Here is a 16,363-nt window from a genome sequence, read left to right as displayed (position 1 = left end):
CATTTATGCTTATGTCTTTCTGCAGCTTGTTCAGATACTGACAAATGATACTACCTCAGTATTCTGCATGAGTACAAATTCAGCTCGTGGGGTTTGGATGCCCTGGCACATATTTTGGTTATTTCAGATTTTTTTTTACTTACCATGTTACTGATGTTCTGACATTTTCTGGGTTTTTTTTAAAGTGCTTGGGATAATTGGACATCATCTTGCCTAGTAACTCAACGAGAAGCATCCCAAGGCATTTTCTAGAGCAGTTTGTGTTGGATTGGACGGAAGGTCCATCTAGCCTGGTAATCTGTCTCTGTTAGAAGCCACTCATAGACCTCTAGAGAAAGCGTATAAGAATGGAGCATGCATAACAACACTTTTCTGTAATACTCTTCCAGTCTTCAGCAATTCCCTTCAGCTAAGGGACTTCCTGAAGTCCACCTGGATTCTGTGTAGTAAGACCTAGCAAGAGGATTCTGAGCTTACCTACATTTTGTATGAAGAAAAACATGTTTTTTGAATGTGCCAGCCCAGTTCTATTTGTTCATTTATCCCCTAATTTTTGTATTCTCCTTCGTATCTCCTAAGATTTTTCTCTTCAGTGATGTCTGTCTTCAAGTGGAAACATCTTACCTACTTAGTTGCTCCTTCTACAGAAGCTGCTCTGTGCCTTCAATCAACCTTTTACCCTCTCTGTCATTTTTCCCATTTTAGTGTATCCTCTTGGGGAGGAATGCTGCAGAATTGGAACTTCAGCCGGTATTCAAGATGTAGTTATACTGTAACAGTGTTCAATGTCTTGTTCTATATTTTATTTACTAGTAATTTCTTAAATACAGTTGCATTTTGAGTGCTCCTGAGCTGCTGATGTGTGAAGAAAGGTAAGCTCCAGATAGTGTTTTACATCAGACTCAGAGATGTCTCCCAAGACCTGAGTTGCATGGATGCTAGAGAACCTAAAGTGTTTTGTGGTAACCAGATCTGGCATGGCCTCTTTGGGTAGAGGTGAGGTAAGGCCCTTGGAGCCCTGCTATGCAGGGTTCTTACCACTGCTTAACCCCCTTACCTTCCCTTTACAAAAGCCAAAGTGACTCTGAGTCTTCAAATTCTTCTGTGCTTATGCATGTGCCCACTACTTCTCTTTCTTGACACCTTTGTCTAATTTTACCCATACAAATATCAGGGTCTGAGTTTCTCCATATTTAATTTGTCATTTTCCTTCTTCTGACATATTGTCATTCTGGTCGGGTCCTGCCGAAGCTGCCTTATCTCTAGGCTGGTCAGCATTGGTTCCCTCAACATCTTTTAATAGGGTGTGTACTCCAGCTCTGACTGTCTTAGTTGTCTCTGCTGAACTTGCTCCAATTTATCAGTGTCTTAATTGCACTGTGGGGGGGGGTGGGGTGTGTCCATAACTATGCAATAATCGAGACACAAGTGATCTACTGAGTGCTCATCAGAGGGCATAATGACTTTCCGTGATCTACTAGCCATGTTCCTATTAATACAGCCCAGGATGCCTTTAGCCTTCTTTGCTTCTGTGCCCTGCTGGTTCATAGAATCATAGAATAGTTTGGCTTGGAAGAGACCTGTAAAAGTCTTCTAGTCCAGCCCCCTCTGTAATAAGCAGGGACGTCTTCAACTAGATCAGGTTGCTCAGAGCCCCATCCAACCTGACCTTGAATGTTTCCAGGGTGGGGCATCTACCACCTCTCTGGGTGACCTGTTCCAGTGTTTTACCACCCTCATTGTAAAAAAAATTTTTCCTTATATCTAGTCTGAATCTAACCCTCTTTTAGTTTAAAACCATTACCCCTTGTCCTATTGCAACAGGCCCTACTAAAAAGTCTGTCCCCATCTTTCTTATAAGCCCCCTTGAAGTATTGAAAGGCCGCAATAGCATCTCCCCGCAGCCTTCTCTTCTGCAGGCTGAACAACCCCAACTCTCTCAGCCTTTCTTCATAGGAGAGGTGTTCCAGTTCTCTGATCATTTTTTGTGGCCCTCCTCTGGACCTGCTCCAGCAAGTCCATGTCTTACTTGTACTGAGGACTCCAGAGCTGGATGCAGTACTCCAGGTGGGGTCTCACCAGAGCAGAGCAGAGGGGCAGAATCACCTCCCTCAACCTGCTGGCCATGCTTCTATCTATGCAGCCCAGGATACAGTTGGCTTTCTGGGCTGCTAGCTCACATTGCCAACTCAAGTCAAGCTTTTCATCCACCAGTACCCCTAAGTCTTCCTCCACAGGGCTGCTCTCAATCCCTTCATCCCCCAGCCTGTATTGATACTGGGGGTTGCCCTGGTGCAGCACCTTACACTTGACCTTTTTGAACCTCATGAGGTTCACATGTGCCCACTTCCTGAGCTTGTCCAGGTCCCTCTGGATTGCATCCCATCTCTCAGGTGTGTCAGCCGCATCACTCAGCTTGTCATCTGCAAATGTGCTGAGGGTGTGCTCAATCCCACTGTCTCTGTCATTGATGAAGATATTAAACAGCACTGGTCCAATACGGACCCCTGAAGGACACCACTTGTCACTGATCTCCATCTGGACATTGTGCTGTTGACCAATACTTTCTGGATGTGATCATGCAACCAGTTCTTCATCCACCAAACAGTCCATCTATCAAATCCACCTCTCTCCAATTTAGAAGGATGTTGTGGTGGACCATGTCAAAGGCCTTACAGAAGTCCAGGTAGATGACATGTGTAGCTCTTTCCTTGTCTACTGATGTAGTCACTCCATCATAGAAGGCCACAAGGTTGGTCAGGCAAGACTTGCCCTCAGTGAAGCCATGCTGAGGCTGTCTTGAATTGCCTCCCTGACTTCCATGTGCCTTAGTATAGCTTCTAGGACAGTCTGTTCCATGATCTTCCCAGGCACAGAGGTGACGCTGACAGGTCAGTAGTTCCCAGGGTCCTCCTTTCTACCCTTTTTAAAAATGGGTGCAATGTTTCCCTTTTTCCAGTCACTATGGACTTCACCTGACTGCCATGACTTTTAAAATATGGTGGAGAGTGGCTTGGCAACTACATCAGCCAATTCCCTCAGGACTCAGATGCATCTCGTCGGGTCCCACAGACTTACGTATGTTCAGGTTCTTCAGGTGGTCACGAGCCTGAGCTTCTCTTCCATTGGGAGGGTCTTTGCTCCCCCAGTCCCTGTCTTGGGGTCCATCCACTCGAGAGGTATGGGAAGAGAGGTTGCCAGTGAAGACTGAGGCAAAAAACCTATTGAGTACCTCGGCCTTCTCGCCCGTTGTTACCAGTTTGCCAGTTGTGTTCATCACAGGGGGTACACTTTCTTTTCTGGATGACATACTTATAGAAGCCCTTATTATTCTTTGTGTCCCTTGCCAAGTTCAGCTCCAAGCTGTGTCTTGGCCTTCCTGACCCCATCCCTACACAACTGGGCAGTGTCCCTATAGTCTTCCCAGGATACCTGTCCCTGCTTCCACTGTCTGTGCATTTCCTTCTTGCCTTTTAGTTTGACCAGCAGGTCTTGACTCAGCCATGCTGGTCTCTTGCCTTCCTTGCGTGATTTCTTATACCTGGAGATTGAGAGCTCTTGTGCACTATGGAAAGCATCCTTAAAGATCTGCCATCTCTGTTCTGCTCCTTTGTCCCCGAGGGCAGTTTTGCAGGGGTTCCTGCTGACTAACTCCTTGAACAGCTGGAAGTTTGCTTTTCTAAAATTCAGGGTCCTGACTTCACTCTTCACCTGACCCATATCCCTCAGGACTGTGAACTCCACCAATGCATGATCACTGCAGCCCAGGCTGCTTCCAATCTTGATATCACCGATTAGCTCACTTGTGTTGGTGACCAGCAAGTCCAGTATCACATCCCCTCTGGTAGGGCTGTTACCTGGCTTAGGAAGTTATCCTCTGAGTACTCCAGGAGTCTCCTGGATTGCCTACAGCTCGCTGTGCTACTTTTTCCAGAAGATGTTGGGGTGGTTGAAGTCCCCCAGCAGGATGAGAGCCTGCGAGCGTGATGCTTCCTGTAGCTGGAGTAGGCTCCCCTTGATTGGGCGGCCTGTAGTAAACACCAGCCACAAGGTTCCATTTGTTGCCTCAGTCTCAATTCTTACCCATAAGCTTTTAACCTGCTTGTGGATATTCTTTAGAGATAGCTCTTTACAATCTATCCATTTCTTGATGTAGAGGGCAACCCCTCCTTCCTCGCCTGTCCCTTCTGAACAGCCTGTAGCCATCAATAGCCCAGAGTCCAGTCATGGGATTTGTCCCACCAAGTTTCAGTAATGGCAACTAGGTTGTAGCTTTCTAGCAGCATGGTGGCTTCCAGCTCCTCCTGTTTGTTGCCCATGCTGCATGCATTGGTGTAGAGGCACTTCATCTGGGCTGTTGGTGCCATGTCACCTTCTTAGAGGAACACACCTTAATTCCTTTGAGGTGTTTCACCAGTGTTTTGCTCTTGGCTCCTGTTACCTCAGGAGCCCCTGGCTCATTTCTGTAAGACTTCCAGTGTGCTCCAGTGTACCCAGCATGTCTGAGAGCAACAGGCTGAGGGCTCTGGCTGGCACCCTGTCCCTCTAACCTTGGCATGTCATCCCACAGTTTTGTCATGGGCAAGCCTGATATTATTCCCCTACCCCTTCAAGTCTAGTTTAAGTGATGTTCCTAGTTTAAGTGATGTTCAACTGAAATTTCTTTAGAGTGAGCTTTGTCACAGAGTGAAACTAGTTTTGGTTCCAAAGTATCGATTCATCTGCAGAAGATAGGGAGGAGCTGTTGGTTAAGATGTTAGTATCCATACACATTTCAATTTCGTTTGCAAGTGAATAATGGGATATATGATTTCCTGACATTACAAGTGGGATTTAGATGCCTGAACATCAATGTTTCTTGTACTGTAGATGTTGTAAGTTATCCTGTGCTATGGTATGAACCTCCCATGGGTCCTTCTTGTGTCATACATGCCAGTACAACGTGGATGTTGCAGATATCCCAGGGACTAAATGGAAGCATCCAAATTTTATCTTAACTAAACTTAAAAGGGTTTATTGTGAGGGGGGTCTTCTGGGAAAATATCTTAATTTTCCAATCATTGCCTTCATTGTTGTCATAAAACTGTCTGTTTTTTTAATTGGTTTTGTGTTGTGGGTGTTTTTTGTGGGGGTTTGGGGTTTTTTTGGTGTTATTCACGATACATATATGTGTCATTGTCCTTTACCATGTTCTTTGATCAGCAATCAAGTTACAGTCAATAATCAGGTTTCAAGTGTAAATTAAGAAACAAAAAACACTTTGAGGTAGGTGCCTTCACTGCTTGGGACAATTGTTTTGCAATGAAAACTGGTAGATAGAATTCTATGTGTTTTGTTATTTACAGCTTTTACTTTTGTTGCAAGACATTGGGAAAATAAGAAACTTCCTGAAAAGAAATTGAACATGAGACTTTTTGGAGGAGGGGAGAAGCACCTTTTTTTTTTCCTAGTGTGAAAAAAACAATCAACCAAAACATGTGTTGTGTGGTTGATACTCTAGAGGGAAGGGATGCCATCCAGAGGGAGCTGGACAGGCTAGAGAGGTGGGCCTGTGTGAACCTCATGAAGTTCAACAAGGCCAAGTGTAAGGTCCTGCACCTGGGTTTGGGCAATCCCAAACACAGATACAGGCTGAACGATGAGTGGATTGGGAGCAGTGGAGAAGGACTTGGGGGCGTCGGTTGATGAAAGACTGAATCCGTCAGTGTGCGGCAGTGCGTGCTAGCAGCCCAGAAAGCCAACTGTATTGTGGGCTGCGTCCAAAGCAGTGTGGCCAGCAGGTTGAGGTAGGTGATTCTGCCCCTCTACCCTGCTCTGGTGAGACCTCGCCTGGAGTACTGTGTCCAGCTCTGGAGCCGTCAGCACAAAAAAGACATGGACCTGTTGGAGCGGGTCCAGAGAGGCTACAAAAATGATCTGAGGGCGTGGAGCACCTCTCCTATGAGGACAGGCTGAGAGAGCTGGGGTTGTTCAGCCTGGAGAAGGGAAGGCTGCGGGGAGACCTTATTGCAGCCTTCCAGTACTTAAAGGGGGCCTACAGGAAAGACGATAAGGGACTCTTTTTATCAGGCAGTGTAGTGATAGGACGAGGGGTAATGGTTTTAAACTGAAAGAGGGTAGATTTAGATTGGATATTAGGAAAAAATTCTTTACCATGAGGGTGGTGAGACACTGGAACCGGTTGCCCAGAGGAGCTGTGGATGCCCCCTCCCTGGAAGTGTTCAAGGTCAAGGTTGGATGAGGCTCTGAGCAACCTGACCTAGTTAAAGATGTCCCTGCTTATTGCAGAGGGGTTGGAACTAGCTGATCTTTAAGGTTCCTTCCAACCCAATCCACCTTATGATTCTATGTATTTTACAACATGTACAGTGCATACATGTATGCACAATTAGTACCTTGAACATAACTCAGGAATTCAGATTTTTTTCTATTAAGCCAAGTTCATAACTAGGTTCATGAAACAGTTGGATAGTTTCACTTTTTATAAAGTGAAATATCTTTAGGATGTTCTAACACTGTTTATATGATATAAGGAACAGCTTAACTTCTTATTTTAAAGATGTTTGTACTAGGAGTAGGGACATATTTTTAAATCCAGGATTAAAATATTGTTGTAAAAATAGACATTCTGATACCATTCTGAAGCAAGTATGGTTCTTTCCTATATGTTATGTAACAGCTTTGCGCACTTTTGTGTGCACCTTTAGCTGCTTGACAAAACTTTTGATTGCTTAAGGGAGGAAGGAGATGAGTGCAGGTGGTATAGATGGGAACATTTAATTTACTAGTGAGATGCACAACATTTTTTGCTTTGGTGGAACAGCACCCTCCTGCAGGATGGCTTGAATCAGATCTGGTGTAGTGATCAGGGTGCATTCAGTCATAGCAGAGGTAATTTTGATGGCCTGCTTAAGGTAGGTCTCCTGTCCTGATACTCATGAAGTGTCTGTTCATATCTTTACCAGTGTCATAGGTCCCCAGGTCAAGCAAAACCTGGAGGTAGATATATGTAGGCCTCATCCATCTGCTCCTTTCAGCAGTCTTCCTGCTAAAAAACTCTGAGTTGTGTGACTGGAAGCTGTGGCTTCCTCTGCCTTCTACCCCACATGGTCACTGAAATATTTCCCTTGAGCAAACTTGGCTGCTTTCTGGAAAAAAGCTCTAGAAGGTTATCCTAACCTGGTGTCCCTCAACAAACATTGGTACATCTCAACAGACACATTGACTGATGTTTGTAACTTCCAGGCATCTTGGAGACCCCCAAAAGCAGGTTGCACCTTTGTAAAACCTTCTGTCAGTTTTTTGCATGAAGACAACAAACCAGGCTGAAGTTGTAAATGCAGATAAAAATGTGAATGAAAGCAGCTTGGAGTGTTTTCCAGTGTCAGTGTTCATGAAGAAGCAGAAGTTACCTGTCGGGGAGCTTTGTCAAGCTGTACATTGAACACTTCTGTTCATTCCCATCTCCCTGGGAATACTTGCATGCTGCCTGGCTTCTGCAGGTGGGAGGAAGCTATGGGCTGTGTAAGCATACACTGCTGTTCATATTCTGTGTGAAGTGGCATTTGCCCTTTAGGTACTGCACAGACAGAAGGTTTCCAGATCTCATTCATAGAATCATAGAATGATTTGGGTTGGAAGGGACCTTTAGACATCATTTAGCCCAGTTGCGATTGTCTGTGACACATGCACAGTGGCTTGTTTTACTATGTGACACGTGATGCAGGGGCATGTGTCTGGAGAGTCTATTTTGAAGACTTTGCTGCTGAATAACTGTCTTCTAAGTAGAACTCGTATTTTGTCTATATGTCTCCTGCAAGCTGCTGAGCTTGAAGACACTGCACATGTGTTGCAGAACAGGATTCACATGTTGCAGAACAGATTGGACTAATGATTAAGAAAAATTGGTTACAGTTAAATGAAAACAAATTCAGAGATCTACACCAAGGAATGCAGCGAGAACACGAGCCTTGTAGCTAGAGTGTATCATGAAATAACTGTGTCGATTTATTCTGTAGTTAGGAAAGATGCACATCATGCTGAACATGTAAAGAAATACTGTCTGTAGGGCACACCAAGATCCCATAAAGCAGGATTTTTGTAAAAATAATTCTAGGCACTGTGTTTTGTTAGTTATGGGCAAATTAGAAACTCAAGAGGACAGCACAAGTGATCAGAAGTTTGGGAACCAAGACTCAGGATTTGGGCTGGGGAGCAAGGTTTGTATGATCTAGAGCAGTGGTTTTCAGCTTTTTTCCTTTCCAAATACAGTGTTTTTTCTATGTTTGGAGTTGCAGACCAAATACAGAGCTTTTTAAAGCCTATAGGTACTAAGACTCCTCTTCAGAGTTATTTCTGTGGCCCCTTGGAAGCACCTCACTGACCTCAGGGTGAAAACTACAGATCTGTGGAAGAGAAGTTTGAGGAAAGGGAAGGAGAAAAATGAATTCGGAGATTGTCTAAGAGAAAAAGACAAAAAGCCATTCCCTGCATTCTTAGTGGTGTGAGACTAGAACAGCAAGCTTAAACTGCAACACAGAAGGATTGTTTCACATAATAAAACAGTTTTTTAATAACTTAATGACACACACCTAGAGAAGCTGCAGAAAGTTGGTATGTTAGCGGAAAAGGTAGACAAATACTTGGTGGACAGGAGGAAGATGACCTTGATGATTTCTGTGAGTTGGATATAACAGCTCACATAATCATATTTAAAGTAACCGGAGTTGCTTTGCTCATAATGAATACTGCTGGAGAAATACTGGTTTATTCCTGAAAGGTGACCACATTTCCACAGTGGATTACTTTACTACTTTGTGTGGAAGTACATCCTACGGAATGGGCTTGGACACATCAACTACAAAACACTGGGGATGCTCATGGGCCTCTTTGGGAGATGCATGTGCTCTGCTTCTCAGGGGCTGTAGTCCAAAGTGATAGATGTCCGCAATTAAATGTGCTGTGCAGCAGTGAGGTGAAAAAATACTCTACACCTTCTGTGTAAAGCAGCTTTATTGTAATATCTTAGGTGTCAGAGTTGCCTTCTTGTTTTTCTCTTGCCTGCCCATGACATATGTTCTTCTTTATTAGGTAACGCATTTACAACACATTGGTACAAGCTGCAAGTTTTAAAAGGTGTTTATGATTACTTTTATTAGCTGCATTTGCAGGTTACTTTAGGAGCCACCTAGTGGTACACTAATCCTAATAAGATGTGTGTAATAACATAGTATCTGTAGTTGTAACCAAGATATGCTCAAGATGTGTGTGCACCCATGTATAAATATAATTAACTTTTGGTTTTTCAGCTACAAGAAGAAAGATGCAGATTTGTCTGTGGCTCAGGGTCGCATTAAGGATCTTGAAGTGCTGTTCCATAGAAGTGAAGCAGAACTCAATACTGTCCTGAATGAGAAACGCAGTCTGGAAGCAGAGGTGGCCGATTTGCGTGCCCAGCTGGCTAAGGTATGGCAGCGAATACTTCCTTGCTTTAGCATAGGAGAGGCTGTGTATTGTAAAACTTGTTACTTTTCTTTGCAGTTAGTTTATAGTCTGAACGTCATTGATCCAGCTCACTTCCCACTGTACCTTTGCCTGCCCCTCTTGGATATAAAACTGAATTGTAAGAAATCTCTGTAAAACAAGCAAAGCAACATGGCCTGTTAGAAATTTTGCTAGTCAAAAGCTTTTATTTAAATTTTTCTCGTAAGTGTTTCTATATATGAGCTAACAGGTTACTAAATATTGTCCTTTGTAAGGTCCTGCATAATTTTAGTTATGCTGGAGTACCCAGTAGGACTATGCTAGCAAGAAAAAGAAGAACATGCAACATACTGTGCTTGAGGATTTAATAATCCTCAGCTCCATTATCATACTGTATTGAAATAATCCTACATTTTAAATAACTGGTATACAAATATGAAAGCTTGTTTTAAATATTCATAAGCACACACACACTCTTTCTCTTTTTTGTTGGGTGTTTGGTTTTTTTTTTTTTTTTTGGAAAATCAGTGGTTTGACTTTAGATTTGTTGTAAATAATTAGTCCAAATATGTCAAATGAAGACCATAAAGGGATTATGGGGATGGAAAACAGGGATCCAGACAAAATTAAATCTTTATCTTTAAAATTCTTTACTAGGCTGAAGATGGTCATGCTGTGGCTAAGAAGCAGTTGGAGAAGGAAACACTCATGCGTGTTGACCTGGAGAATCGGTGCCAGAGCTTGCAAGAGGATCTGGATTTCAGGAAGAATGTGTTTGAGGAGGTATTACCAACCTAGTAATCTCATCATAGTCTGAAGTTTATGTAGATTTTATTCAAACTGACTATAAGCAATTACTAACTAGCCTAGGTAAGGAAAATCAGTATTATCCTTGCTATAAATGGGTTGAGTAATAAAATAGTTAAAGGTTTTGCAAGAGTTAATGGTAAATCAGTGGTGGAGCTGGCATGAGAGCCAATTGACAAGAGTATTCTTCCATGGGCAGGTGAGCTAATGTAGCAGCTGACTGCTGTGGGAAAGGGAAAGTCTTGTTCCCTCTCTCTGGGTCTGGTTGCATGTTCTTGCTCCTTACTTGCACTGACTTTGGTTGTTGGACCTGACTATAACCTGTTTCCATTGACGAGAACAGTATGCGATTACAGTATGCTGTAGGGCCTTAAAATAGCTTTGCTTCCTGAGGAGAATTCTGTTGCTACTGACTGAAGGTGAAGCTAAATGAGACAGCAGAAGCTAATCTTAAAGCATGCTATGCTGAAGTGGAGGTGTTCCTTTAGCCAACCCTGGAACTCTTTGATTCTTGTATGGAGCAATTCAACACACAAACGTAAAAAAGGAATTGGTTTCCTTTAGGTTAGTGAATTCATTTGATTCAGTGAAGGGTCTAAAGCTCCATTAGAATTAGAACATCACGATTGGGAGTGTGGCAAGCAAAGCCTGCTTATTCTAGTGGTGTTGAACTGCTAGACCAGCTCAGCCCTTCACCTGATACTTTGTAGTCCTCGATGATATTTTTGTGGCCTCCCGAGGGGTCATTGCCTACAGTTACTGAGAGACTGCTGCTTGCTAGTTTTCCTGGCATAAAAATTCATCGCAGAAAGGAAAGCTTCTTCCAGATCACATCAGGGCACGTTTCTATGAGTAGAAGGGCATGTTTCTAAGGGTCTGGTTTTAGATGTAGAGCGTTTCTGCAAAACAACTTGTAAAGTTGCTCTGAACTTGTGTTAGCCTGCTATGACTCCAGTTTAGGCATGCAAAGTGAACCTTGCTTCACTTGCCTGCTATTCTTCTTCGTGGCCCTGCTGCTACCTTCAGGCCTCCTCCCAGTACTTAGAATTGTTCCCTTGTTGTTTGCCCTACCCTGAAGGGAGAAATTGTTTCTTTCTCATACCATGCTTTCAGGCCTGGCTAGGTCAACGTAGAGAAGAGCTCAACATAACTGCATGAGTAAGTCTTACCTCACTAGTTTGGGACCGGTGTTCTAGGCACAGAGAACTTGTGCTTCTCTAAAAATGATAATTTCTTAGTATAAACTCTGACCAGAAAAAATTAGTCTTCAGGATTGCTTGGGTTGTTACATTATTACTAGCATAATCAAAATCAATGAGTAGAGGTCATCCAGTATATCAAAAAAGAGAGATGATCTGCATGTGCTTAAAAGTGAAATTTGAAGATGCGGTTTTTCTCTATAATGATTATTTTTTCAATAGATGTAATGGTCACAAAAGGTGTTTATTTTTATCTGACTCCTTGTAGACTGCTATTGTAATGCAGGCATGTATATTGAGAAGGGTCTGTAGTGCAGCACATGGAATCTCTCTTTGCTATGTGAAAATTGTTTTCCTCTCCCCCCTCCGCCCATTTTGACTTCTGCAGCATAAACCAGCTCCTTACTTAAACTGTATACGGATATTTTTAAACCTGTTTTTAAGTCGGATCACTTAAGAATTATATCCTGTCAAATGAGAATAGTAACTTGCACCTGTTAGTACATGCAGCAATTCTTAGGCTTAAATGCCTTTAGTACTGTGGCTCCTATATACTAAATAATTAGTACTGAAATAGTTAATTGTTTCTGAATGTAATTGCTGTACTGTTTACCCTAATGTGGGAATTTGTCCCTGTTTTTGTGTGTGTAGGAAATAAAGGAAACAAGAAAACGACATGAACATCGTTTGGTCGAGGTGGACACTAGTCGCCAACAGGAGTATGAATCCAAAATGACTCAGGCCCTGGAGGATCTGCGAAATCAACATGATGAACAAGTCAAACTGTACAAAATGGAGCTTGAGCAGACCTATCAGGCTAAGGTAACTGCTGCTATCCACAGCACTGTCTGACAGAAGTCCAGTTGGTGTGGTAAAACCATTTCCATAAGCCCTACTGTCTTTAAGGAGACAATTAATTATAATTTGAAGAAGCTTTGTCCCAGTGTTCAAATGCCTCCTCTGGTGCTTGTGTGCAGATGCATTTCCTGGGAGGCTATAGCCGGAGGTAATAGCTAGGAATAGCTTTAGCCAAGAAAGGCCAGTTTGTGAGAAAACACATAGAACTGTTGATCACTGTGGAGGACGCAGTGGGAATAGTGGATGTCACACAATAGCTGATTAGACAATGTCTTCTGATACAAGGGGGGGGTTTTTTCTTGGTATCAGTAGATCCAGTTCTTCCTCCAAAATGGAGGTGGTGGAGACTTGCAATAGGTGCAGTACTTTGGCTCTAAGAAGCTGACTACGTGGGGGGATGGGCTGGAGAGCTTGGGGAGTGGCTGCATTTCAATACAGGCTTTTGCCTGGATGCAGTGATCTTGCAAAATAATATGGACACACTGAGAGGGGTTCCATGTCTAAGGTTGCATTGTTACTTTACTCTTACTGTGGCCTTTGCAATGTTCTTACTAGCCACAATACTCTTTTAAATGAGTGCAAGTCTTACCACATTTCAATGATCTAAGTTAGTTCTGGAAAACTACTAGATGTAGTTGTGGTTTCACTGGTGGTGGGGAAACTTCAGGCAAGGTATTGGACTTTTTTTTTTTACCAGCTTTGGTGATGAAAACCATGGTATATAAATTGGAAATAATACAATCATAGAATGGTTTGGGTTGGAAGGGACCTTTAAAGGTCCTCTAGGCCAACCCCCCTGCAGTAGGCAGGGATATGTTCAACTAGATCAGGTTGCTCAGAGCCCCATCCAACCTGATCTTGAACGTTTCTGGGGTGGGGCATCTGCCACCTCTCTGGGTGACCTGTTCCAGTGTTTTACCACCCTCATTGTAAAAAAAATTTTTTCCTTATATCTAGTCTGAATCTACCCTCTTTTAGTTTAAAACCGTTACCCCTTGTCCTATTGCAACAGGCCCTACTAAAAAGTCTGTCCCCATCTTTCTTATAAGCCCCCTTGAAGTATTGAAAGGCCGCAATAGCATCTCCCCGCAGCCTTCTCTTCTGCAGGCTGAACAACCCCAACTCTCTCAGCCTTTCTTCATAGGAGAGGTGTTCCAGTTCTCTGATCATTTTTGTGGCCCTCCTCTGGACCTGCTCCAACAGGTCCATGTCTTACTTGTACTGAGGACTCCAGAGCTGGATGCAGTACTCCAGGTGGGGTCTCACCAGAGCAGAGCAGAGTGAATGTAGGAGTAATTTAATCCAGGAGAATGCTGCTTAAACTTCTTACAAATATTTGCACTCTTTTGGTTTATCTGCCTATTGTTGTGGATGGGTGGAATGCACCTCACTGAAAAGAGAGAAGCAGCAATATGTTTTATTGAGGTAAAATCATAATTTGACAGAGTTCAATAAGTTTGATGGAATTTAACAAAACTTAACAGGGGCTTGACAAGGTTCAATAAGTTTGATGGCAGGATTCAGCTTATTAATTACTGCATGGAAGGAGCATACAAAGGAAAATTGAGGTAGAATGATTCACACAGGGACCGGGGACACAAAGAGTAAGGAGAACCCTCCCATTGAGTCACGAGGTTCACAGTGGACCCCCTTGCTTTCTAAACTCCTTTTGGAGCCTAGATGTGGCTGGATCCAATTTTAGTCTGACGTGGTTAATGGTTTATGTCTAATGGAATTATCCATACAGTGTTTATAATAATATTGAGTAGCTACATGGATTAGTTATAGAATCATAGAATCATAGAATCGTTTAGGTTGGAAAAGACCTTTAAGATCATCCAGTCCAACCATTAACCTAACACAAACAAGTCCACCACTAAACCAATTAAAGGTAGAGTAGCAATTTTGTGTTTCCTGGCTTGGTGGCTGGATTATTTATAATGAAAGTAAAACCTATGCTTCATAGTATTAAATTCAGCATGCTATCAGTCACTTGCCGAGGATCTGTTGTGGGTAAGGGATCTCTCCACTTTGGGTAATGAATGATTTCTTAGTCTCCAGTAAGGAATCTCTAACCTTGGGAGGCTCAAGGGGAGAGTCACCTGGCATGCAGTCCAGCTGCTGTTCAGGGAGTGCTCAAATTGGGCCCATCCTGGTGGTAATATTTATAAGGCGAAGTAGTTGGCTGCTAGTCAGTAGTATAGACAAGATAGATGTCTTCATTTTAGCTGTGATATCTTATTCTGTACTTTGGTTATATCACACTTTGGGTTTCAAAACCACCTTTTGAAATGTTTTTCAAGACACCTTCAGTCCCCTGTACGTGAGCTAGGGGCTTTCCAGTTCACAAGTTCACCCCAAGGATGTGAGGCCTGTTGCTCCTTAGTAATCCTGAACCAAACTATGGCTAGCGGTCAAGTGTATCCATCACACCTGCGCAGATCCTGAGTTAGCAAATCCCAGTTCATCCAGCACTGGGGACATGGGAGGAGTAGCAGCTTTGTTATTGGTACAACTGCTGTTTACAGGTTTGGGGTTTTTTTCATACTCACTGCCCTACCTGAAGCCAATTAGGTAGCTGCCAGTTTTCTGGTTATTGAAAATACTTGCCAATAATTACAGCCACTTCTAATTCTCTTGTGGTCGAGAAATTACAGTGCTGCTAACATTGTTCTCCCCCACCCTTCACTGAGACTCCCTTTGAATTCTGTGGTTTGATGATTTACTTTTGAGAAAACACTGATCTACAAATATTTAACTATTTCTTAAAGCAGCAACAATTTAGATAATAGATACTAAAAACCAAAATTAAGTACAGTTAGCAGTCTTGGCATTATTCACAGAAGTTAGGAACATATGATAATTTTATACAAGATATTTGGATTGACATGGCACAGTCTGAAGAAGATGCTGGGGGGGGTGGGGAGGGAAAGGTCTGCAAAATACAGACTTAGAGAACAAAAAAGTGACAGGATTTGAACAGGGGGATGAACAAATTAAGGGCTTCCCCCTCCCACCCCCCCAAAGGATGGTGGTTGTTATGGATGAAGTTGGAATGCAAAGGGAAAAGCTGGCTTAGCTGTGAACTTAATTCTGTGGATTTCTGGATAAAGATGTGTCCCTGTTCAGAGCGAACCTGAACTGTTAAGGAATATGATGTCAAAGCGGATTGTTAAGTTTAGCTACTGAACTTATCCAGGATGAGAGGGTCTTGGGTAAAAGCTCACTTCCTGCTCTGACCATGATCTTTTGATAATAAGCAATAGAAATTCTAAATCTGATGATTTGGCACTATGCCAGCATGACTGTAAGGAAGTGAATCATTGTCAGCATTCAAATAATTTTTAATTTTAAACTTTACAAGAAGTAATGGAGTATATATTTGACTTGAAGTTCCTTCAAAACCCTTAGCCCAAAGAAGGCTCTGTGTGTGTTTTCTTGCCTACTCGGAACCCTGTGAACAGCAGAGCGAATGAATGTTGATTTTATAAAGCTTTGTGCTGTGTAGCTAAAGAACATGTTCTGCCTATAATTCTTCTTAGAATTGGGGCAGTTTAGTTCCTGGGTGGATTCTATGGCATGTAGCAGAATTGTTGAACTCCAGCTGCAAGGCATGAAAATGATGCTTTTCCTAGCTATCTCCTTTGATGAAACTTATCATGTAATAGCTTTGAGCTCCATTGTTGCTCTGTCAGATTTGGTTAAAATTACCCACTAGAAATTAAGCTTGTTCACTAGGTGAAATTAACAAAAACTGAAAACAAATCAAATGTTGGCAACTACTAGGGAAAGAGAATACAACCAAAAACATTGTTTTTGCCTGTGGGGCAGGATGTCATCTGAGTAGTGTGGGCAGTTTTAGTCCTTGAAAAGGCAATACAGAGTAATACAGAGAACACTAACAAAGACAATTAAGAGTATGAAACAGGTCCTGCATGAGGAAAGCTTAAAATAAAACTTCACTTGGGAAAAGAGATGAGTTGAGAGAAGGGGAAGATACAATGCATGTCCGTAAA

General features: G+C 42.6%; 1 protein-coding gene across 1 annotated transcript in view; it reads left to right on the top strand.

Moving 5' to 3' along the window:
* The window catches only part of LMNB2 (lamin B2), a 37,878-nt gene that overhangs the window by 15,144 nt on the left and 6,371 nt on the right, over positions 1-16,363 (top strand). The window contains exons 3-5 of the mRNA XM_075723813.1: positions 9,309-9,465; positions 10,141-10,266; positions 12,141-12,311. Of these exons, the coding sequence (XP_075579928.1) occupies positions 9,309-9,465; positions 10,141-10,266; positions 12,141-12,311 (454 nt within the window). The remainder of the gene's footprint in view (positions 1-9,308; positions 9,466-10,140; positions 10,267-12,140; positions 12,312-16,363) is intronic.

Source organism: Pelecanus crispus, chromosome 20 (assembly GCF_030463565.1).
Source record: "Pelecanus crispus isolate bPelCri1 chromosome 20, bPelCri1.pri, whole genome shotgun sequence".
Classification (NCBI taxonomy): domain Eukaryota; kingdom Metazoa; phylum Chordata; class Aves; order Pelecaniformes; family Pelecanidae; genus Pelecanus; species Pelecanus crispus.
This window is presented reverse-complemented; position numbering and strand designations above follow the sequence as displayed.